This window comes from Aureococcus anophagefferens (assembly GCF_000186865.1).
Source record: "Aureococcus anophagefferens unplaced genomic scaffold AURANscaffold_11, whole genome shotgun sequence".
Taxonomy (NCBI): Eukaryota; class Pelagophyceae; order Pelagomonadales; family Pelagomonadaceae; genus Aureococcus; species Aureococcus anophagefferens.
The window spans coordinates 483,478-505,967 of record NW_008705571.1 but is presented as its reverse complement, the minus strand read 5'-3'; the positions used below and the strand labels follow the sequence as shown (position 1 = coordinate 505,967).

Below are 22,490 nucleotides of genomic sequence, written 5' to 3'. Positions count from 1 at the left end.
GCGCGACACGGGCGGCGCCCACCAGGGCGTGGAGCGCGGCGACTTCGGGAGCCTCGCCGCGCTCCTCGCGGCGAACGTGCCCGCGCCCGTTCGATGACAAACGCACACTAGACGACCTTATGGAGCTTGTCCGGGTCCGCGCACGCGGCGTTGCCGTCGACGACGAGCGGCGGCGCGTCCTCGAAGCCGCCGGACGTGGCCGCGAAGGACAGGTACGTGCTCCAGACGGCGCCCACGCAGGAGCCGACGGCGGGCCGCCACTGCACGGGCACGAACCGGTACGTCGCCAGCGACACGGCCGGCCAGAACGCCGTGCCGACCTTCCAGGCCGGCCAGACCGACGACGCGATCGCGTCGCCGACGTCGCGCCCGCGGATGAACGCGAGCGACCCGAAGGACAGCGACAGGAAGCACGGCGCGATGGTGACGCGCGCGAGTACTTTCGTAAATACGGTCCTCGCGGCCGTGCCGGGCAGCTGCCTCTCGATGAAGGCTTCGAAGAGGTGCGACGTCGGACCTGATTCGACGCGATGATTTTTAAAACGAAACGCGAGGACGCCGCGACGGACCCATGACGCACAGCCCGACGGCCGAAAACTCCGCGGTTCTCCGCGCGTTCCATCTCCAGTCCGCCGTCGGCGCCGTCAAGGCCTGGGCGGCGACGTCGCCCACGGCGAAGCTGGTCGTGACAATGCTCAAGGAGCGGGCCCACGCGACGGGCGTCATCATGGCTGCTGCTGCGGCCATTGTTGATGGGGCGATGGGGCGCGACGACGCAGTAGCCCGTCACAGCGCGTCGTCGCGGTCGGCAAGTGCTAGTGACGCGCTCCAAGCGCACCGATTGATTGCCACGGCAAGTGGTCTGCTCCGTGGGTTCAACGTGCCGCGCCAAAGGTGATCGGCGCGCAAAAGCGGCGCGCCGTCTGGTCCCGACCCGCAGCGCTCGCATCGGAACGTCTCGCAGCTCGCATGCTGTCGTCTGCGCGCCAGGGGCGCCGGCCGCAGAGCTTCGAGGAGCGCCGGCGGTCTGCGCAGCAGCGGTGCTGCACGGCGCGGCGCTGCGTGCGCTACACGATTTTGGCCATCGTTCTCGTCGGCGCCGTATGGCTTTTCACGGGCGGGCGCGGCGACGAGGGGCGCGACCCGGACGCCGTGCGCGAGACGCGGCGGCGCGGCGCGACGCTCCGCGAGCGCGAGGCGCGGCACGAGACGCCCGACGCGCCCGACGGCGCCAAGCTCGAAGCGTGGATCGCGGAGATGACCGACGCGGAGGAGCGCGCGAGCGCGGCGGCGCGACGCAAGCTCGCGGAGGGCGGCGGCGACGGGGCGCCGCCCGGCGCCGCCGCGCCCGAGCGACCCGACGCGAAACCGCGATAGCAGTAAGCTCGCCGTTGTTTTGTTTCTCCACTTTGATTTCCTGTCGTTTCTCTAGTTGCTGCTGGTTCGGAGTCTCGAGCTTGTAAGCAGAGCAGGTCTTTTGCGCCGCGGCGCGAACCAGAAGGTGATGGGCACTTCTGCAGACTCCAAGGTGCGTGAAAGTCGGACAGAGCGCGCCTTCGCGAAGCGAAGGGCGTCCTCTACTTCGTCGCTTCGGGAGAGGGTGAACGGCCTACGTTGACGTGTCGTTGACTTCTTCAAGCAGGCTTCAAGCAGCACGAGGCGATCGCGCCACGCGACGAGCAGCACCACCCTGGAGCGCCGACGAGTGCTGCTGCGCCACGCGACGAGCAGCCACCACCAGCGCCGACGCAGTGCTGCTGCTGCAAGACGCAGCAACCGACGACATGATGCGCCGCAGCTGCATCGCACTACTACTATCCACACGCATCAGAGCGTTCGCAACACCGAAACGACGCCTAACAACACCCACTCGCCTCAGCTACCAGCTCGCCGACAAGGAGAAGTACCTCGCCGAGAAGGAATTCGACCCCGTGTCGCTGCGGCAGTGGCGGCGCGAGACATTGATACGTTATTCGAACGCGAACCAAAGTGAGCCGCTGCGGATCCTGCTGACGTTCCTGCTCGGGCTTTCGTTGATCGGCGCGCCGGCGCTCGCGGACGCCATCGGCGCTCCGGCGCCGGAGCCGCTGCCGGCCTACGTCGCCGCGGGCTTGGGCTCCTGGGCGCTCTTCGCGCGCGAGCGCGGGTCGCGGACGAAGCGCCTCGCGAAGATCGAGCGCGAGTGCGACGTCGCGGAGCTCGAGGTCGCGATCCGACCCGCGGCGGCGGCCGTCTTCCCCGGGCTCTCGTCGCGCGCGTCGCTCCGGAGCCTGCGCAACTCGGCGCGCGTCGTCGGCGCGCTCTGCCCGGACGCGGCGAGCCTCGCGGCCGTGAACCGGGACGCCAAGGGCCTCCGGCGGCGCCTCGCGGCGAGCCGGTGCGTCGTCGCGGCCGTCGGCGGCGACGGCTCCGTCGACGCGACGGCGTCGTGCGCGCCGGGCAAGCCGTCGGACTGGACCGCGGCCTTCAAGGGCCTGCTGACGACGGACGACGCCTGGGGCGACTTCGACTTCGAGTCGAAGACCGCGGCGTACTTCGCGCTCTCGTTCAAGGGCCGGAGCGTCGGCAGCGGCCTCGGCGCGCCGGACCTCGTGGAGCTGTTGGGGTCGCTCTACCCGCCGCGCGACATCGTCGCGCCGACGCCGCCGCTCGCCGGGGGCACGCCGCTCCTCGACGCGCAGCGGCGCTTCTACGGCGCGCTGCGGTCCGGCGACCTCGACGCCATGCGGGGCCTCTTCTCGGACGCCGAGGCCGCGGCGGTGACGGCCGGGCTCGACGCCGGCGCGCGCGTCGACCCCTGGGAGAGCCAGCTCCGCGACGACGCGAGGCCCAAGGATTTGGAGGTCGGCGACGCGGACGAGACGACGCACGACGACGGCTCGGCGACGACGACGGCCATCGAGGCCACGGGCAACGGCCAGACGCTCCTCGCGGTCCAGCGCTGGGTCGACGTGGGCGGCGATTGGAAGCTCGTCTCCCACTCGACCATTCCCTTCGCGACGAACACGCAGGCCGGCGCGGTCCTCAAGTGCGACTGCCGGGGCTGCATCGCGCTCGTCCGCGGCCAGCAGGCCCAGCTCCGCGAGTGAGCGCGCCTAAGTCGTCCCGAAAGCGCCGCGGGTCTAGTCGAGGTTAGAAACCGGACGCGCGCCTCATCGGCGCCTCTAGACCCAGGTCGCGTTGAGGCCGCTGTGGACGATGCGCTTGTAGGCCTCGTCGAGGGTCTTGTCCTCCTTGCAGAAGCAGAAGCGGGCGAGGGAGTCGGTGATGTGGCGGTGGCCGAGGGAGAAGAAGGCGGACGCGGGGATGGCCGTGACGCCCGCGCGCTCGCAGAGGAGGCGGCAGACGGCGAAGTCGCGGCGGTCGCGGAGGGGCATGTCCTCGGGCGCCTCCCAGAGCGGGAACTCGGTCGTGACGCCGCCGACCTTCGTCGTGTCCGCGAGGAGGAAGTAGCCGCCCTGGGGCACGATGGGGCTCAGGCCCGCCGTGCGGAGCAGGCGGCAGAGCTTGTCGCGCTTCGCCTGGAGCGTGGCGGAGAACTCGGCGAAGTAGCCCTCCTGCGCGCCGCGCTCAAAGGCGATGGCCGTCGCGATCTGGAGCGGCGTCGGCGTCGAGAAGTTGGACGCCTGGTGCACGCGGACGAGGGGCGAGATGAGCTCCTCGGGGCCGATGGCGTGGCCGACGCGCCAGCCCGTCGCCGAGAAGGCCTTGCCCGCGGAGAAGACGGAGATCGTCCGCTCGAACATGCCCGGGAGGCTCGCGATGTGCACGTGCTCGAGGCCGTCGAAGACCATGTCCTCGTAGACCTCGTCCGTGAGCACGATGAGCTTCGGGTACTTCTTGACGACCGTCGCGATGCCCTCGAGCTCGCTCTTGCTAAAGACCTTGCCCGTGGGGTTGTGCGGCGTGTTGAGCACGAGGAGCTTCGTCCGGTCCGTGAGCGCGCCGTCGAGCTCGTCGAGGTCGAGGCGCCAGTCGGCGGACGTCTCGGCCCAGTCCGTGCGCAGCGGCACGCCGATGGTCGTCGCGCCCATCAAATCCGCGGCGATCTTCGGCGCGTCGAAGTAGGGCTCGACGCAGACGACCTCGTCGTCGGGGTCGACGAGCGCGACGAGCGCCGAGAAGATGGCGTTCGTCGCGCCGCCGACGACCCCAATCTCCGTGAAGGGGTCGATGTCGCGGTCGAACTTGGGCGAGTAGCGCCGCGCGAGCACGTCGACGAGCCGGTGGTGGCCCGCGGGCCGCGAGTACTGGTTGTAGTCCTCGCGGATCGCCTCGATGGCCGCCTCCTTGACGAACGCCGGCATGGGGAAGTCCGGGAACCCCTGGCCCAGGTTCACGGAGTGGTGCTTCTCGCTCAGCTCGCTGAACTCGGCGAAGACGCTCGGCTCCGTGCGGCCCATGCGCACCGACGCCAGGGGCGACATGACGGAGGACTGCGGGCGCTCCGCGAGGGTCGGGTCGGCCTCGAAGATGCTCTGGGACGACGCGGCGCGGCGCGCGGCGGCCGCGGCGCGGCGCGCCGTGACCGCGGCGCCGCACGGTGCGCGCGCTGCTGTGCGGAGAGCAGCCGCCATCGGACAGAGTTCACGGACAGAGTTCACCCTCGATTCTCCACTCGCCGTGCGGTGCAAGCCTTGGTGCAAGGTTGCCCGGCGGCGGGGCGTACGCGTTGCAAATGTGCCGCGACGCGAGCCTCGCCAGCGCTGCGGGGAGGAGGTGGAAGTGGAGATGGTAGCGCGCGCGCCCGTCGCCCCGTTCCAAAAGCACACACACCACCTCAACTTACAGCGACCACGTCCGGGTAGTTGAAGTGCCCGCACCCGCCGCCCGCCAGGGGCCGGCCGCAGGGCTGGAGCGCGCCGTCGACCCGCACGCCGAGCCGGGGCGCGCGACGGTCGGCCGCGAGCGACGCGTTGTGCGCCGCGACGGCGCCCAGAATCGCGTCGACGACGGCACCCAGAATCGCGTCGTCGGCCCAGGCGAGCGCGTACCGCTCGGCCGGGTCCGAGGGCACGTGGAAGAGGAGCGGCGCCGGCAGCCAGTCGACGCCGTCGTCGCAGCTCCAGCCCTCGAAGACGTCGCCGCGAGGGACGCCGGCGTCGCACCGGTCCGCGTACCACGTCTCCGGCGGCAGGGCCTCGAGCCAGAACTTGAGCTTGTAGTCGCCGCGGCGCGCGGCCACCAACTTGCCCGAGCAGTAGTGGAAGAGGCTGCGGTTCGCCGCGGGCGCGGCGCCGCGAAGCAGGGGTACCAGCGACTCGCCGTCGAGCGCGTTCGGGGGCGAGATGCCCGCGAGGTCGAGCGCGGTCGCGAAGACGTCCATGGTCGACACGAGCGCGGCCGAGACGCCCGGCCGGACGGTCCCGGGCCACGACACGATGCCCGGCACGCGCACGCCGCCCTCCCAGCCCGAGAGGCCTTGCCGCCGCGGAGCGGGCCCGCGAGGCCGCCCTCGAGGCAGAGCTCCACGTGCGGGCCGTGGTCCGACGTGAAGATCACGAGCGTCTCGCGCCGCACGGGCTCGAGCGCCTCGACGACCGCGCCGACGGCCCAGTCCATCTCCCGGAGCGTCGCGCCGTAGCGCCCGTTGCGGCTCGATCCCGCCCACCGCGCGTCGTTGAAGAGCGACACGTGGCACTGCGGCAGCGCGAAGTAGAGGAAGAACGGCGCGGCGCCGCCTTCTTCGACGAAGCCCACGGCGTCCGCGACCATGGCGTTCGTGAGGTTCGAGTGGTCGATGGGCTGCTGCGCGAGCGCGGCGCCGCGGTAGAGGAAGCACTTCGAGGCGTCGGGCGCCGCGACGTTCGCGCCGCTCTCGTCGCAGGCCCAGTGGTTGCTGAACGGGATCGACAGGCCGGCGAAGCCGAAGCCGCGCGCCGTCGGGAGGTGCGCGCCGTCCGTCCGATCGCGCGCGTTGATGCCGAGGTGCCACTTGCCGACGAACCCCGTGCGCCAGCCCACCAGCGCCTCGCTCAGGAGCACCTCCTCGGCCGGCACGCCCGCCGCGTCGTCCGGCGCGAGCACGCGGTCGCCCGCGCCCGGCGGCGGGATCATGCCGGTACGCGCCGGGAGGCGGCCCGTGAGCGCCGCGGCGCGCGACGGCGTGCAGACGGACTCGGCCGCGTACCACTGGCGGAAGCGCAGCCCGCCGGCCGCTAGTTTATCGATGTGTCCGACCTCCTGCGTCGGATGCCCGTAGCTCGCAAGGTCGCCCCAGCCCATGTCGTCGGCCATCAGCAGGACGATGTTCGGCGGCGCCGGGCTGCCCGCGGCGAGGGAGAGTGCGAGGGTTAGCACCCTATGGCCGCAGCGCGCGCGGACCATCGTAGTTGAATATTCAATTTGAAGAACAAATGCGACATGTACAATGCTGCCAGCTCAATTCGGGGTGGTTCGTCGTTGCCGAGCTGCCGCCCGCAAAACACACACGCACACCACCGTTACCCCTCGCTCTCCGGCGGCGGCGGCGCGTCGAGGCACGCGACGAGGTGGCTCGCGGTCTCCGCGGCGTGCGTGAGCGGCGCGAGGTGCCCGCCGGCGGGCAGCGCGCTCGTCCGGAAGCCCATGGGCCGGAGGACGGCGTCGAGGGCCCGGAGGCACCCGCGCGAGCCGCGGCCGGGCTCCGGCGAGAGGACGAGGTGCTTCGCGCCCTCGGCGGCGAGCGCGCCGAGGTCCCGCGCGGCGCCCCGGCCGCGGGCGGCGTAGACGGAGTGGATCTCGTGGGCCGTGTGGGGCACCGTCGTGCCCACGAGGCGGTCGCGCGCGTCCGCGGGCAGGTCGTCGAAGGCCTCGTCGCCCTGCCGGAGCCAGAAGTCGTGGAAGAGCGGGCCCCAGTTCCGGAACCTCGTCATCGACGACGCGAGCATGGACTCGCAGAACGCGGCGCAGTCTTTGACGCCGGCGCGCCGCAGGTCCTCGAGCGCGGCGTCGCCGGCGATCGGCGGCGCGGCCTCGAGGAGGAAGAAGTGGTTCGGCTCGACGACGACGACGGACGCGACGCCGCGCGTCGCCGCGAAGCGCAGCGCCACGCCGCCGCCGTGGGAGTGGCCGACGACGTGGGGCGCCTCGTCAGAGACGCCCGCGTCCGCGAGCGCCGCGGCGACGAGCGCCGCGCTGTCGTCGAGCGTCTGCGGCCGCGCCGTCGCGGGCCACGGCGTCGTCGCGCCGTAGCCGAAGAGGTTCGGCGCGACGATCTGCGACGCGACGTGCGGCGTCGCGGCGAGCGCCTCGGCGAGCGCGTCCCACTGCCTGTACGAGCTGCCGCTGCAATGGATGGCGACGAGCGGCGGCGCCTGGGGGTTCGCGTTCGCGATGGGGTGCGTCGCGTATTCGACCGTGAAACCGGGCGCGCTCGGCAGCGCGACGCGGGTCTTCGCGACGCGCCAGCTGCTCAGCCAGCGGCGTGACCAGCGGTGGCTGCGCGGGCGGAGGAGGCACTGCATCACGGGTTGTGGCAAGAACTTGTTTTCAGCGAGCGTTTTACTTGAAGGCTGCTTGCACCCTTGCACGCGAGCCAGCAGTCGAGATGTTCAGCGTCTCGCGGCGCGTTGCGCGCGCGACGGCCTTCATCCTCTTGCAGAACCGCGCCTTGGCCATCACGCGCCTGGGCACCAAGGACCCGCGCATGAGTCAAATTGTGATGCACGGCGACACCGTCTATCTCTCCGGCCAAGTTCCTGCGGACTTTGAGGCGCCGCTCGCGGACCAGGTCAGCTCGACGCTGGCCAAGGTCGACGCGCTGCTCGACGAAGCCGGCACGGACAAGTCGAAGCGCGCGGCCGCGTCGAGAGCGCGCGTCGCGCCGCCGCGCCTCGACCGCCTCGACGCCGCGCCGCAGGTTGCTGTCGGCGACCATCTACGTGAAATCCATGGATCACTTCGCAGAAATGAACGGGATCTGGAACGACTGGATCGACTCCGAGAACAAGCCCGCGCGCGCGTGCGTCGAGGCCCCGATGGCGCGGCCCGGGATCCTCTTCGAGGTCGTATGCGTCGCGGCCAAATAAGCGCGTCATGAAACACCCTCGGGAGGCGAGGCCCAGACACCACGGTTAGGCGCCCTCCCTTAGATGCCGTTGGCCGCGGTGTGCTGGATGGACGCCCAGATCTTCGCGGGGATCGGGAGCTCGTCCGCGGCGACGCGGGCCGCGGCCGTCTTCGCGGAGCTCTCGCCCGGGATGCGGACGCCGGGCCCGGAGGCCTTGACGGCGGCGCAGATCGAGGACGCCTTGGCGTCGAAGTCGTCGACGAGCGCGTCGGGCCGGATCGCGACGAACGCGTGCCCCCAGTTCCTGGCCTCCTTCTTCGGCGGGCCCATGCCGAGGACGGCGCCGCCGGAGAGCGCGCCCGCGAGGAGCTCGACGCAGAGCGCGAGGCCCGCGCCCTTGTGCCCCCCGAACGTCGCGATGGCGCCCGCGCCGCCGAGCGCCTCCTCGGCGTCCGTCGTCTCCGCGCCGTCCGCGCCGTAGGCGACGCCCGGCGGCAGGGGCGCGCCCTGGGCCTTGGCCGTGAGCACGCCGAAGAGCGCGATGGCCGACGTCGCCATGTCGAAGACGAAGGGCGCCTCGCCCGCGCGCGGCACGCCGACGGCGAGCGGGTTCGTGCCGAAGACGGCGTCGCCGCCGGCGGCCGCGGCGACGAACTCGGGCGAGTTCGCGAGGGCGACGCATATCATGCCCCGCCGGGCCACGCGCTCGACGTAGTACGCGAGCTGGCCCGACGACGTCGACGTGTTGTACGCGGAAACGATCGCGACGCCCGCGGCCTCGGCCTTGTCGGCCGCGAGGTCCGCGGCCGTGACCTACGGGGTCTCGTCGGTGCGCGCCGCGCGTGAAAACGCCGGTGTCGGACCGCGGCGAGCATGCCCGGCGCCTGGTTGGCGTTGACGACGGCGGTCGCCGGCGCGTCGCGCTCGACCGTCGGCTTGCCCGCGCCGGGCGCGGGCGCCATGAGCTGCGGCTGGAACATCTTCACGAGGCCCTGGTTGTTGCCGCAGAGCTCGGCCGACGTCATGATTGCGGCTTGTAGGCTAGCGTCTTCCTCGTCCCAGCCGATCATCCGCAGCGCCTGCTTCGTCGTCTGCTCCGCCTCGGCGACGCCGACGATGACCGTGTCGCTGCTCGACAGCGCGCGCCGCGGCGCGACGTTGACCGTGCGGCGCGCGAGCATCGACGAGAGGCGGAGCATCGTGATTGTACGACGAACGCCCTACTCGCTGTGGTAGAACTCAGAAACGCGCTATCCACCAACCTCTGAACCGTTGTCCACAACTGTGGACTCGAGTACTCGCGCCCGGGATGATCCCTGGTGACAATCCGGAATGCGGCTGCCCGCCGATCCAACCCGCTTTTGCTTGATGCAGGGGTTTATAGCCAGTCTGAAATCGCTACTTAGCACGAGCGACCATATCATTCGGAGAGCACCGCTTCCCGTCAGCTCAGCGAAGTTAAGCCGGATCGAGCTTGGTTAGTACTACGGTGGGTGACCACGTTGGAATCCCGAGTGTTGCTCGTTTTTTTTGCCCTCTTGGCCCTTGTCTGCGTTTTTTTTGGCACGTTTCATGGCAGAAGCACACACACCATATTACTACACGAGGGACGCGAGGGGGTTGTCGGCGACGATCTCCGGCGACCGCGGCCTCGCGCGCGCGTTGTCCTCGAGGTCGAACGCGTCGTCGGCGCCGAGGACCGCCTCGCGGCTCGCGTCGCGGCGCGGCGGCACGCGGCCCGTGTGCTGGCGGCCGCGGCCCTCGTCGAGCGCGTTCCAGTCGGCGTCGGCCGTCGCGCGCCGCGCGTCGCGGCTGATGGCGCCGAGCGCGCCCTCGGCGCCGAGGCTCTCGCCGCAGAGGTCGAGGAAGCGGAGCCGGGGCGCGGCGAAGAGCCGCTCGAGCGTCCGCGCCGTCGCGTCGTCCGCGCGGTCCACGGGGCCGACGCGGAGCCCCGTGAGCGAGCCGCCGCGGACGACGCCGTCGGCGACGGCGGCGAGCGCGGCGCCGTCGGCGTCGACGTCGCAGGCGTCGAGCTCGACGATTTTGCCGAGCGCGGCCGCGAGGCCAACGACGCCGTCGCGGCCGAGCCTGCGAGCGGTTCCCGGTCGCGCTCGCGTTTCCCGGTCGCGCTCGCGTTTCCCGGTCGCGCTCGCGTTTCCCGGTCGCGCTCGCGTTTCCCGGTCGCGCTCGCTTTTCCCGGTCGCGCTCGCGTTTCCCGGTCGCGCGCGCCCGCGCGATCGAAAGAGGACGCCGCGCGGCGCGGGTTCCCGTCCACCACGAGCCGCCGCGTCGGCGGGAGCCGCCGGCCGAGGACGGCGCCGCCCGCGGCGTCGAGGCCGCAGGCGTCGAGGCCGAGGCGGTCGAGCGCGGCGAGGGGCGCGAGCGCCGCGTCGAGGACCTTGGGCCGGAGGCGCGCGGCGCCGCCGAGGTCGAGCGCGGGCGCGGCCGCGGCGCGCGGCGAGGCGAGGAGCCGGCCGACGGCCGCGGCGCCGTCCGCGCCGAGGTCCGGCGTGTCGCGGAGCCGGAGCTCGCGGAGCCGCGCGGCCGCGGGCGCCGCCGCGAGCGCGTCGCAGGCGGCCGCGAGGCCCGGGCCTTTGAGCCGGTTGCCGGAGAGGTCCAGCGACGCGAGGCGCGCCTGGGCCGCGAGGGCCTCGGCGAGGCTCGCGAGGCCCGCGTCGCGGAGGCCGTTGCGCGACAGGTCGAGGTCCGCGAGCGTGCCGCGGTCGCGATCGAGCAGCGCCGCCGCGAGGCGCGCGGCGCCCTTGGGGCCGACGTCGCCGGAGAGCCGCAGGGACCGCAGCGGCAGGTCCCGCGGCGCGCGGAGGAGGCCGCGCGCGAGCGCCGTCGCGCCCGACGGGCCGACGCGGCAGTCGACGCGGAGCGCGCGCCAGTAGCCGCCGTTGCCGTAGTAGTCCGTCGGCTGCGCGTCGCGCGCCTCGGCGACGGCCGACGCGCGCCGCCGGTCCGTGTAACGGTCGACGGCGTCCTCGACGCGCGCGCGCGCGGCCTTGGCGAAGTCGTCGGCCTGGGCCCGGAGCGACCGCCGGGGCTTGGCGTCCGCGCCGTCGTCGGCGTCGTCCTCGTTGAAGAAGACGTTGTTCCAGGCCTCCTCGCGGCGGCCGTACTTGACGTCGTCCGCGCGGCGCCGCGACGCCGCGAGCGCGTCCGCCAGGGGCTCGTAGAGGTCCTGGCGGAACTTCTCGAGCCAGGGCGCGCGGTGCACGACCGTCTCCGCGGCCGCGCGGCACGTCCGCGCGATCTCCGCGCCGTAGACCGCGCCCTCGGCGTTCGCCGTCGCCCCGGCGACGAACTCCGCCTCCGGCAGGCCGAGCGGGAACGCGAAGCGGAACGCCGGCAGGTCCGGCGTCGCGCGCGCGAGGGCGAGCTGCTGCAGCGCCGCGACGGACCGCGCGTCGCGCCGGTCCACGCCGAGCGCGAGCGCCTCGAGGGCCGGGTGCGCCGCGAGGGCCCGCGCGACGTGCTCGACGCCGAGGTCCTCGCCGACGGGGATGCGGCCCATGGCCGCGACGGCCTCGCGGTCGAAGGACGCGCCGAGGTCGAGGCGGGTGAGAGCCCTGTTCCCCGCGAGGCCGCCGGCGAGCGCGACCGCCGCGTCGATGACGTCCGCGGCGGTCAGCGCGCCGCCGGGCCGGCACTCGCGCTGGATGAGGCTCCCCGCGGCGGGATCGGCGAGCGCGTCCCGCAGCGCGAGCGACCGGAGCCGCGTGGACGTCTCGAGTAACGCCGCGATCGCGCGCCAGCCGGCGCGATTGAAGTAGTTGTGGCTCAGGTCCAGCGCGACGAGCGAGCGGCCCGCCCCGCAGAGGGCCTCGACGCCGGCGTCGCCGAGGAAGCAGCGCTGCGCGTCGAGCCGCGCGAGGCACGGGTGTTTCCGCAGGGCCGCCGCGAGCGCCGCGGCGCCGCGCGCGCCGACGTGGTGCCCGGAGACGCGCAGGGCCGTGAGCGACGCCAGCGCCTTCGGCAGCACGTCCGCGAGCGCGAGGCAGCCCCGGAAGCCGACGCAGCCGCCCTCGGCGAAGCTGCTGCCGCCCGACAGGTCGAGGTCCGTCAGGCTCGCGACGCGCTCGGGCCGCGCGCGCGCCGCGTCCGCGAGGCCCACGGCGACGCGGTCGCTCACGCAGCCCTCGCTGAGGTCGAGCCGCGTCAGCGATCGGCCCGCGGCGCCGAGGAGCACCGCGTCCGCCGCCCACGCCTCGACGGCCCTCCGGTCCAGGCGCGCCGCCGGGTCCTCGTCGTCGCCCGCGGCCTCGGCCTCGTCCGCCGCGAGCGGGCTCGCCGCGCCCGCCGCGACCTCGCTCGCACCGCGATGGTGGTAGGTCCCGCCCGACGACGCGTGGAGGTCGCAGCGACGAAACGAGATGCTCTGCAGCTTCGGCTGGCGGCATTTCGCCGGCTCCTTCTCCGGGCTGGACAGCGCCGCCTCCCGCGACGACGCGCCGGCGCCCATCTGCTATCGTGGAGGTCGAGGCTGCCCACACCTATTGCCCACACATGCTTCGGGAGACCTGTTTAGGCTGCCCACACCTATTGCCCACACATGCTTCGGGACTGCAACTTTGGCTCCTTGAGGAGGTGTTGAGGCTTGGCACACGAGCTGTGGCTGCCAGCTCGACGAGTTGTCCGCGCGCAAGCTCGGCGTCGGCCAGCCCTCGAGCGAAGTCGTCGGCGTCGGCCAGCCCTCGAGCGAAGTCGTCGGCGTCGGCCAGCCCTCGAGCGAACGCGTCTTCGCTCCACGCCAAAACAATGCGCCGCCGCGGCCTCGCCATCGCGACCTGCGCGCTCGCGCGCGGCGCGTCGCCGGCGGTGCGGACCGCGTCGACGGCGGCGCCGAAGCTGCCGAGCCGGGACCTGCAGGGCGTCGCGTCGATGCTGCGCGAGGGCGCGCAGTGCGTCGTCATGCTCGGCGCGGGCGCGAGCGTGGCCGCGGGGCTGCCGGACTTCCGCACGCCCGGCACGGGCCTCTACGACAGCCTCGAGGGCTACGGCCTGCCGTACCCCGAGGCGGTCTTCGAGCTCGACTTCTTCAAGGAGAACCCGGCGCCGTTCTACAAGCTCGCGCGGGCGCTCTGGCCGGGCCGCGAGTCGCGGCCGACGCTCGCGCACGACTTCGTCAGGCTCCTCGCCGACCGGGGCCAGCTCATCCGCTGCTACACGCAGAACATCGACTCGCTCGAGCGCGAAGCGGGCGTGCCCGCGGACCGCGTCGTCGCCGCGCACGGCAACTTCGACACGGCGACGTGCGTGGACACGGGCCTCGAGGTCGACGTCTCCGAGTTCGAGGCCGCGCTCTTCGGCGACGACATGGCCGCGTTCAACGAGAAGCACGGCGGCCTCTGCAAGTCGGACATCGTCTTCTTCGGCGAGGCGCTGCCGGGCCGCTTCTTCGAGACGCTGAAGCCGGACTTCGACGCCGCGGAGCTGCTGCTCGTCGTCGGCACGAGCCTCGAGGTCCACCCGTTCGCGTCGCTCGTCGACCTCGGCGCGATGCCGCGCGCGCTCATCAACCGGGAGAAGGTCGGCGAGATGCTCCCGAGCCGCCTCTCGCGCGGCGGCGACTACGGCTTCGACTTTTCCGAGAACGCGACCGTGCCCCGGGACGTGTTCCTCCAGGGCGACGCCGACGACACCGTCGCCGCGCTCATGGACGCGGCGGGCTGGGAGTTCCCCGATAAGTAGACGCCCGGCTTGAGTCCCCCTGGGTGCGTACTCACAACTTCATTCACATGTTCAAGGTTTAAAGATGCACCGTCGGCAGCCCAAGTTTCCCCAAGTGGGCTCGGGACGCTGGTGCCGCTTTCGGGCTTTAAGAAGCACGCCTTCCTCGTCGTCGCCGCGCCGGCCAAGTAGGAGGCTTTAGAGCCCGCCCCGAGCCAAGATGCCGGAGCCCAGGAATCACATGAACCGGTGCGTTGGATCGCGAGTCGAGCTCGCCCTCGTGCTCGCGCCGTCCACGCGCACAACACGCCGATCGACGCGACCATGCTAGGTACTACGTGCCTCCGGGGCACATGCCGCCGCCGGGCGCCATCGACTTCTGGCGCATGTGCCAGCCGACGCAGCCCGAGGAGCACAAGATGCGCGTCTTCGACACGTACAAGAAGGACAAGGAGGACGTGCCGATCCACGCGTTCATCACGGCCGCGGAGAAGAGCGCGTCGGCCCGCGCCGCGAGACCGCGCGCGCTCCTCGACCCCCCTCCCCCCCGCGCAGACGACCTCGTCACGATGAAGGAGATGTTCGAGGCGGGCAAGATCAAGGACATCAACGAGCAGCCCTACGGGACCGTGACGACGCGATGGTCCGCGCTCCACTTCGCCGCGTACAACGGCGCCGAGGAGACGGTCAAGTGGCTCGTCGCGAACGGCGCGGACCCCTTCCTCAACTGCCGCGACCACGCGAAGCCCATCGAGACGGCCATGACCCAGGGCCACTACCACATCCAGAAGTGGCTCTGGCAGGAGATGCGGAAGATCAAGCACGCGGGGCCCAAGCCCGAGCTCGGCGCGTGGGGCGGCGCGGGCCAGATCCCGCCGGACCCGGAGGAGGGCGATGCGGACAACGAGTAGGCGCCCCGCGCGTAAGCTCGCGCGCGGCCTCTCACTGCGCAGCTGTGCACGTGCACACGTGTGGCCAGATCTCCAGGGGTTAGCTCAGTACGCCTGCTTGGGGCGGAGGGCGAGGACGGCGGCGTCCGTCGTGAAGGAGAAGGACTTGGAGGGGAGGGGCGTGAAGGCGCGCGCGGCGGAGTTGAACTTGAGGAACTTCATGACGTGCTCCTCGCCGAAGCGCGCGGGCCCGCGGCCGTAGATCTTCTCCGCGTCGACGAAGGGCCCGCCGCTCGTGCCCGCGGCGCGGCCCCGGCGGAGCGCGTAGAGGCCCCGGAACGTGTGGACGGCGTCGTCTTTCAGCACGACGAGGTGGTTGTCCGCGTGCGACCGGTCGAGCGCCTCGAGCGCGAGGTTGAGCTGGTTCGCGCAGTGGGGCCCCGCGAGGCAGATCTGCGTGAGCGCGTTCGTGAGCGCGCGGCGGTTCGAGAGGCGCTTCGCGGCGGGCGGCGGCGCGTCGCGGCGCCGCGGCGCCGGCGCGTTGTCGTCGTCGTCGGCGAACGCGCCCGCGCGGAGCGCCGCGGCGTGCTCCTTCTCGAGGCGGCGCCGCTCGTCCATGGCCCGCGCCTTCTTCGCGCGCTCGCGCTGGAACCGCTCCATGCGCGCGAGCCGCTCGCGGGCCTTCCGCGCGTCCTCCTCCGCGTCCGCGGCCGCCTCGGGGAACGGGTCCGACGCGTCGTCCGCGGGCGCGGACGCGGGCGACGCCGTCGAGCTCGCCGCGCGCCGCGGCGGCGTGCCCGCGCCGGGCCGCCGCGGCGCGGGCAGCCGCTCGCCCCGGCGGTACTCGCGCTCGAGGGGCGCGGCGCCGCCGGAGACGACGTCGAAGGTCGCGGCCCAGCCGGCGGGCGGCACGCGGTCCCGCGCGAGCGACGCCGGCGCGGGCGGCTCCGCGGCCGGCGCCGCGGGCGGCGCCGCGGGCATCGCCGCGGGCATCGCCGCGCTCGCCGCGGGCGCCGCGGGCGCGCGCGCGGCGGCGGCGTGGCGCGCGACGTAGTCGAGGACGGCGGTCCGCACGGTCTCGTCGTTCGCCGCCGCCGCGAGGAGCGCGCGCTGCGCGTCGTCGGCGCCGCGCGACGGCGGCGCCGCGGCCGGCCGGCCCGGCTCGTCGAGCGCCGCGGAGAGCACCGCGCCGAGGTCCGGGATGGACCGCGCCGCCGCCTCCGGCGCGGGCGCCTCCGCCGCGAGCGAGGCCCGCTCCGGCTCCGCCGCGAAGGAGGTCCGGCCCGGCTCGTCGAGCGCCGCGGAGAGGACCGCGCCGAGGTCCGGGACCGACGGGGCCGCCGCGGACGCCTCCGCCGCGAAGGAGGTCCGCTCCGGCGGCGCGAAGGAGGTCCGCTCCGGCGGCGCCGCGGACTGGAGCAGGACCTCGTCCGCGTCGCCGAGCGCGTCCGTCCGGTCGAGCGCGACGCCGTCGTCGCCGCCGCGCTCCGCGCGGAAGGGCGTCGCGACGTCGAGGCGGTCCTCGTCGTAGCGCATGGCCTCCGCGTAGCGCGCGGCGTCCTCGTAGCGCGGCGCGTCCTCGGGCCGCGGCGCGGCCGCGGCGGCGTCGTCGAAGCCGGGCGCGTCGTCGGGGAAGTAGCCCGCCGGCGCCGCGTAGGGCGGCGGCGACCCGGACGCGTCGAGGGAGCCCGCGGTCGCGGACAGGAACGACTCCTCGAGCGGCGCGTCGCCGTCGTCGTCGCGCGTCGGCGGCGCGCCCGCCGCGGCGGGCGCGTCGGCCCAGGCCGGCGCGTCGACGGAGAACGCGGCGTCGGCCGGGAACGGCGCGTCCGAGGCCGCGGCGGCGTCGCCGTCGGGCGCCGCGGCCGAGCGGCGCGCGGCCGCGGCGACGTGGTGCGACGAGAGCGACGAGAGCGAGAGGTCGTGGACGGGCCGGCCCGCCGCGGACGCCGTGGAGACGCGCGCCGGCGGCGGCGGGAGCGACGTCACGCTCTCGACGACGGGGTTCGCCCGGGGCGGCGCGCCCGCGGCGGACGAGAGCGAGAGGTCGACCGTCGCCGCGCGCATCGTCTCGTAGAGGCGCGCGCCGAAGCGGAGGAAGTCCTCGCCCTCGACGCTCGCGAGGAGCCGGGACGCGCCGTCGCCCGGGTCGACGTTCGACGCGGCGACGGCCTCCCAGGCCGCGGACGCCGCGTCGAGCGTCGACCGCGGCGCGCCGCGCGCGTCGCCGGGCGCCGGGTCCGCCGTCGACCATCGGCCCGGGTCCGCGCCGTCGACGGCCGCGCCGCGCATGGTCTCGTAGAGCCGCGCGCCGAAGCGCGCAAAGTCCTCGCCCTCGACGCTCGCGAGCAGCGCCGTCGCCGCGGCCGCGGGCGCGTCGAAGGCGTCCAGCGCCTCGAAGCTCCGCCGCGTCTCGTCGCTCCGCTCCGCCGCGGCGACGGCCGCGGCGTCGACGGCCGCGAGCACGGGGTTCGTCTCGCGCGTCGGCGTCGCGACGCGCCGGTCGAAGGCCGCGGCGGCGTCGCGGGCCGCGTCGCGCGCGAGCGCGTCGTCCTTCCGCGGCGACGCGGGCGGCGGCCGCGGCGGCCGCGGCGCCTTCGCGCCGCGGCCCGCGGCGACGCGCGACCGGAGCGCGGCGACCTCGGCGCGCTGGCGCTCGATGGCGCGCTTCTTCTCCGCGCGGCGGATGCGCGTCGCGTCGACCTCCATGCGCCGCAGCCGCGCGCCGTCGTCGCGCCGCGGGCTCACGACGAGCGCGAGGCTCGCGGCGCGGTCGTCGGAGCCGTCGTCGACGGACGACAGCACGGCGAGCACGTGGAGCTGGAGGCCCCGGACGGACGTGAACCGCAGCGCCGACGCGCCGCGCAGGCGGAAGAGGGGCCGCGGCGCCGGGTCGAAGCACACGGAGCCGAGCGCGCCCCGGAGCTCGCCCGCGTCGTCGCCCTCGCGGTCCTCGTCGACCGCGCCGCCGTCGCCGCGGCAGCAGATGGCCAAGGCGACGCCGTTGGACGCGGACAGCAGGACGCAGCCGGACGTGCCGCGCAGCGCGCCGAGCAGCCCGGAGAGCTGCGGGAGCAGCCACCGCTCCGAGTTCGCCGACTCCGGGTCCGCGCGGAGCTCCACGGGCTTGGCCACGAGCCGCAGCGCGTCGCGCCGCGACGCGACGACCTCGGCGACGCCCGCCGACGCCGGCGCCACGCCCACGGCCGCCGACTCCCGCAGCGCCGCCTCGACGCGCTCGGGGTCGTCGAAGAGGTCGCCCTCGTAGGCCGACTCGCCCGCGCACCACTCGGCGGCGTAGTCGACGCAGAGGCTCAGTGCTGTCGACGTGGTCGGCAGCGACCCGTAGGTCACGTGCGCCGAGTGCATGGCGGCAACCAAGTGCTGCTGGCGGACGACGAGGCGCGCACCGCTGCTCAAATCGCAGTGGTAATAAACTGGGAGGCTTGCCTCAACATGTCGAAGATGCCGGCGCGCGCGCGCGCAATGGGGCAGCCCACTTGAAAGAATCATAATGCACTAATGCAGCGCCTTGCCGCATCGCTGTGCGTCGCATGCTGCGTCGCACAAACGCAGAACCCCGCGTGCGAACGCGCCACGGCGGCGACGGGCGGGCTCATCGCGTGGAACGCCACGGCCAAGCGCTGCGAGCCGGACGTCTGCGACGGCTCGCCGGAGGGCATCCTGGACTTCTTCGCGACGCCGCCCCCGCCGGCGGAGGGTCAGCACTACGTCAAGAAGCTCGGCGCGGGCTTCTGCGACCACGTGCAGACCGAGAGCGCCTACGCGCGGTGGCGGCCCGGCTTCGTGCCGTCGCGCCTCGCGTGCGGCCAGCGGCTCTTCGACGCGCCCGCGGCGCGGTCCTGCCTCGCGAAAAAGCGGGTCGTCTTCCTCGGCGACTCGACGCTGACGGAGGTCGTGCACGGCCTCGTCATGACGCTCTTTGGCGACGGCACGCAGTGCGGTCGGCGCCTCGCGGTGGAGACTCGGCAGAAGAAAAAGCCTACGCGGCGGGAGAAGCGGAAGCACCGCGATAACGCGGGGAAGCACCGCGACGACGCGCGGCCGGCCAACCCACAGCAGTGCGGGAGCGCGGCGTCGTACCTGAAGCGGCTCGCGTCGGTCATGAAGCTCAAGCACACGGCGCCGTACCATTCCAAGCCGCTCGCCTTCGACCGCGTCACCGTCAAGTTCGAGGGCGCGGGCCCCTACGGCGCCAAGAACAAGTGCGCGCGGCCGGCGGAGAACCGCCGCTTCTCGGCCAAGTTCGGCGACGTGCTCCTGCAGCACCGGTGGACGGGCGCGACGAACCCGTGCAACCGGCCCGGCGGCGAGGGCCTCTCGGCGCTCGTCGACGGCAAGCTCGGGGCCGCGGACCTCTTTCTCGACAACGCGAATAAAATTGACGCCGTCGTCGTCGCGTCGGGCGTCCACGACCTCCACCTCGGGCCCTGGGACGCGACGGCCAAGTCCGCGAAGATAGACAAGCCGCCGCGGTCGCGCGACGACTACGCGGCCCTCGTGAACCGCTCCTTTTCGCGCCTCGAGGCCCTCGGCGTGCCCGCGCGCAGGGTCGTCTGGCTCTCGAACAACCGCCTCGGCCGCTGCAACGACGGCGGCATCCTCGGCGCCTACGACGCCGCCGCCGAGGCCGAGGCGGCGCGGCGCGGCGCGGCCTTCGTCGACGGCTCCGAGGTCCTCGAGCGCCACTTTGCGCAGCCCTTCCTCGCGACCTGCTGCGGCGACGACCTCGGCATCCATCGCGGCGTCATCCTCAAGGTCAGCGACCCCTCGAAGCTCCTCGTGGCCTCCGCGTTCGAGATCCAGAGCCTCCTCGGCGCGCTCTGCGGCGGCGCCGTCGGCGCCGCGGAGGAGGCCGCGACGACGGAGGCCGCGCTGCAGTCCGAGAACGCGCGCCTGCGCGAGCGACTCGCGGCCGCGGAGGCGCGCGCGGCCGCGGCGGAAGCGAGCCTCGCGGCGGCCACCCGGGGCGACAACGCCACCGGCCGGCCGCCCGGATAAAAACATTACGCTCGCGCGACGGCCCTGATCGCCCGGAGCCCGCCGAGGACGAGGTCCGCGTAGGCGTTGAGGGGCCCGCCGCACCAGTGGACGCAGTCCGGCCAGTCGCCGAAGGCCGACGGCTTCTGCATGGTGTCGCGCGTGAGGCCGAAGTGGCCCGTGTGCGCGCGCTCGCGAAGCGCTAGCGCGTCGAAGCCGCCGACGTAGGTGAGCGGCACCGGTGATGACTCAAACGTCGCAGCCATGATCTCCGCGAAGATGGCGTTGACGCCGGGGATCGCGTGCCAGTGGTAGCCGTACTGGGAGTAGGCGAACTTCTCGCCTACCAAGCATGACGGTGACGATTTCTCATTGTTTTCCCACCCAAAATCTCTCGAAAATCATCACGGCCACAGGACGCCGCTTCTCGCGGTCGGCGTCGGAGCGCCAGCGCCACGTCGACGCGTTCTCGCAGTGCTCGCCCGCCGGCGGCGCGTCGAGGACGACGACGCCCCGCGCGCCGGCCCGCTCGGCGACGTCGCGCAGCTGCGCCGCGTAGGCCGTGACGGTGTCGTGGAACTTGCTCGGCGGCGCCGCGGCGACGACGGCGCCGCGCGCCGCGAGGCCGTCGAGCGCCGCCGCGAGCGCGGCGCGGTCGCAGCCGTCGCCGTTGCAGGCGCGGAGCGCCGCGAGTCCCGCGGCGTAGGCCGCCGTGAGCGGCGCTTCGTGCACCGTGTGCGCGGCGCCGGACGTCGCGAGGAGGACGACGCCCGCGCCGCGCCGCGGGAGGAGCGCCTTCGCGAGGCAGGGCGCGCCCCAGGACGCGCCGTGGGCGACGTAGTTGACGAGCGAGCACGAGGTCGCGCGCTTCATCTCGTTGTGGACGAGCTTGCCCCGGCAGGTCTCGAGGTACTTGTTCCCGACCGCGTTCGCGATCTGCTCGACGATGCTGTCGCCGAGGAAGTGGAACCGCTCGCTCCGCAGCAGCCCGCAGGCGTCCTCCGCGAAGCGCGTCGCGTTCCCGCCGACCGTCGGCGTCCAGGTGCCCTGCTCGCAGTGGCAGATGTGGTGGATCTTGCCGCTCTTCAAATGGTGCGGCTCGTAGACGCAGGCCTCGAGCGGCGACGGGCTCCAGGCGCCGCCGCGGGAAAAGCTCACGTTCACGACGGCGGCGCGCGCCAGCGCGGCGACGGCGAGCAGCGCGCGCATCATCACTCGAGCCTAGAGCGCAGCGCCAAGTGCGGGCTCTCCATCATGGGCAGCCCACTTCAACTTGACGTACACGTTCTGTGATCTTTCTGTGGCAACGAAATGCTTCTCTTCGGGGCCGATCGCGCCTTGCGCGTGCGCCGGCCACTGCCTCGCCCGCTGCGGCCTCGCCCGCTGCGATGGCGCCCTCGTCGCACGGCCGCATGCTGCTGCTGCTCGCGGCGGCGTCGGCCGCCGTCGTGCCCCACGACGTGTCCGCCGCGTGCGCGCACCCCAAGGAGACGGCGCCGACCTGCGCCAACAACGCGACGCTCTTCGCGTACCTCGAGAGCGCCAAGGGGAACAAGGACGTGCAGACGGACAACTGCGCGACCTGCGCCTGCGCCGAACAGGGGAACGACCAGTGGGCCGCGCTCAACGCGCCCGCGCGCGGCGACGCGGCCGTCTTCGAGCGGTCGTGGGGCCGGTGCTGCGACGGCTGGAACGGGACCGCGTGCGACGTCTGCGAGACGCTGGCCGCGTGCCCGTCGCGCCGGGACCCGAAGACGGGGACGACGGTGGACGCCTACAACTGCACCGCGGGCCTCGTCGAGCCGACGGCCGAGGAGCTCGACGTCGGGAAGCGCTTCAGCTGCGTGCCCTGCGGCTCGGGCATCGAGAACGCGTACTGCGGGTACACGGACCTGCCCGGCGCGTCCTTCGACGTCGTCGCCTTCGCGGAGCGCGCCGAGGTCGCCTGGCGCCTCGGCACGTTCCGCGACGACAACGTGCACTTTCCGAAGCAGAACTTCTACGACTACGCGGCGTACTTCGAGGGCAACCTCACGGGCTGCTCCTACGCCAACGACGTCTGCGCCTGGGACGATACGAAGAAATGCCTGACGCTGACCTGCGGCGCCACGGCCATCGACTGCCCGCCCGCGGGCCTCGACGAGTGCCCCGGGTGGACGTACGACCCGTGCAAGCACCACTACGTCTGCGAGAACGAGTGCGTCAAGAAGTCGGTCTTCGGCTGCTGCAAGCCCAAGGACGGCGACGACGACGACGTCATGCACGGCCACCGCTACCACGTGAACAACCCGCTGTGCTGCGCCGCGGGCACGGAGGACGGCTGCCAGCCGACGGAGATCTTCTGGAACGGGCCCGCGACGACGTTCTCCTGCGAGCTCGACGCGAGCGAGCCGCTGATGCCGGCGACGGCGCGGCGCTGCTACCTGAACCAGAAGCACACGGGCGTCGACGGCTTCCCGCTCACGTGCCACGTGGGCAACTGCCTCTACAACGCGTCGCAGCACAACAGCACGCCGCCGTCGATCGTCGACGACGACGTCCACTTCCGCGAGCCGCGGCCCCAGCGCGGCGTCGTGCCCCAGCTCGTCGCCCTCGGCGCCGCCGTCCTCGCCCTCGCCGCCGGCGCGGCGGCGGCCTACGCGACGTCGCCGCTCCGGCGCCGCGGCGCCGCGCTCGTCGCGGAGCTCGGCGCCGCCGCGGAGGCGGCGAGGGCGAGGACGGCGGCGCCGAGGGCGACGAGCTGGGGCACGACGCCGCGCTGGGGCCGCGGCTCGCGGAAGTGGACGTCGTCGTCGACGATCGACGGCGGCGTGCTGTTGTGCTGCGACGCGTTGTAGAGGCAGTTGCCCACGTGGCACGTGAGCGGGAAGCCGTCGACGCCCGTGTGCTTCTGGTTCAGGTAGCAGCGCCGCGCCGTCGCCGGCATCAGCGGC

The 22,490-nt window shown here is 73.3% G+C and overlaps 5 protein-coding genes across 5 annotated transcripts; 2 read left to right on the top strand and 3 right to left on the bottom strand.

The window, feature by feature from the left end:
* Nucleotides 1–3,164: 3,164 nt before the first annotated feature.
* AURANDRAFT_27554 (hypothetical protein) lies at nucleotides 3,165–4,427 on the bottom strand (the record flags this gene model as incomplete). Its single annotated transcript, XM_009039320.1, has 1 exon — nucleotides 3,165–4,427. One exon carries the CDS (start codon nucleotides 4,425–4,427, stop codon nucleotides 3,165–3,167), a length of 1,263 nt encoding a protein of 420 aa, XP_009037568.1.
* A 3,101-nt stretch (nucleotides 4,428–7,528) lies between these two features.
* AURANDRAFT_27566 (hypothetical protein) lies at nucleotides 7,529–8,009 on the top strand (the record flags this gene model as incomplete). The annotated part of the gene is made up of 2 exons (XM_009039503.1): nucleotides 7,529–7,785; nucleotides 7,841–8,009. 2 exons carry the CDS (start codon nucleotides 7,529–7,531, stop codon nucleotides 8,007–8,009), a joined length of 426 nt encoding a protein of 141 aa, XP_009037751.1.
* A 1,579-nt stretch (nucleotides 8,010–9,588) lies between these two features.
* On the bottom strand, nucleotides 9,589–12,458 carry AURANDRAFT_64659 (hypothetical protein; the record flags this gene model as incomplete). The annotated part of the gene is made up of 2 exons (XM_009039319.1): nucleotides 9,589–10,078; nucleotides 10,240–12,458. The coding sequence occupies 2 exons, from the start codon at nucleotides 12,456–12,458 to the stop codon at nucleotides 9,589–9,591; spliced, it is 2,709 nt and encodes a 902-aa protein (XP_009037567.1).
* Nucleotides 12,459–12,877: 419 nt separating this feature from the next.
* Nucleotides 12,878–13,687, top strand: AURANDRAFT_27485 (hypothetical protein; the record flags this gene model as incomplete). Its single annotated transcript, XM_009039504.1, has 1 exon — nucleotides 12,878–13,687. One exon carries the CDS (start codon nucleotides 12,878–12,880, stop codon nucleotides 13,685–13,687), a length of 810 nt encoding a protein of 269 aa, XP_009037752.1.
* Nucleotides 13,688–14,661: 974 nt separating this feature from the next.
* AURANDRAFT_64657 (hypothetical protein) lies at nucleotides 14,662–17,925 on the bottom strand (the record flags this gene model as incomplete). The annotated part of the gene is made up of 1 exon (XM_009039318.1): nucleotides 14,662–17,925. The coding sequence occupies one exon, from the start codon at nucleotides 17,923–17,925 to the stop codon at nucleotides 14,662–14,664; it is 3,264 nt and encodes a 1,087-aa protein (XP_009037566.1).
* Nucleotides 17,926–22,490: the final 4,565 nt, after the last annotated feature.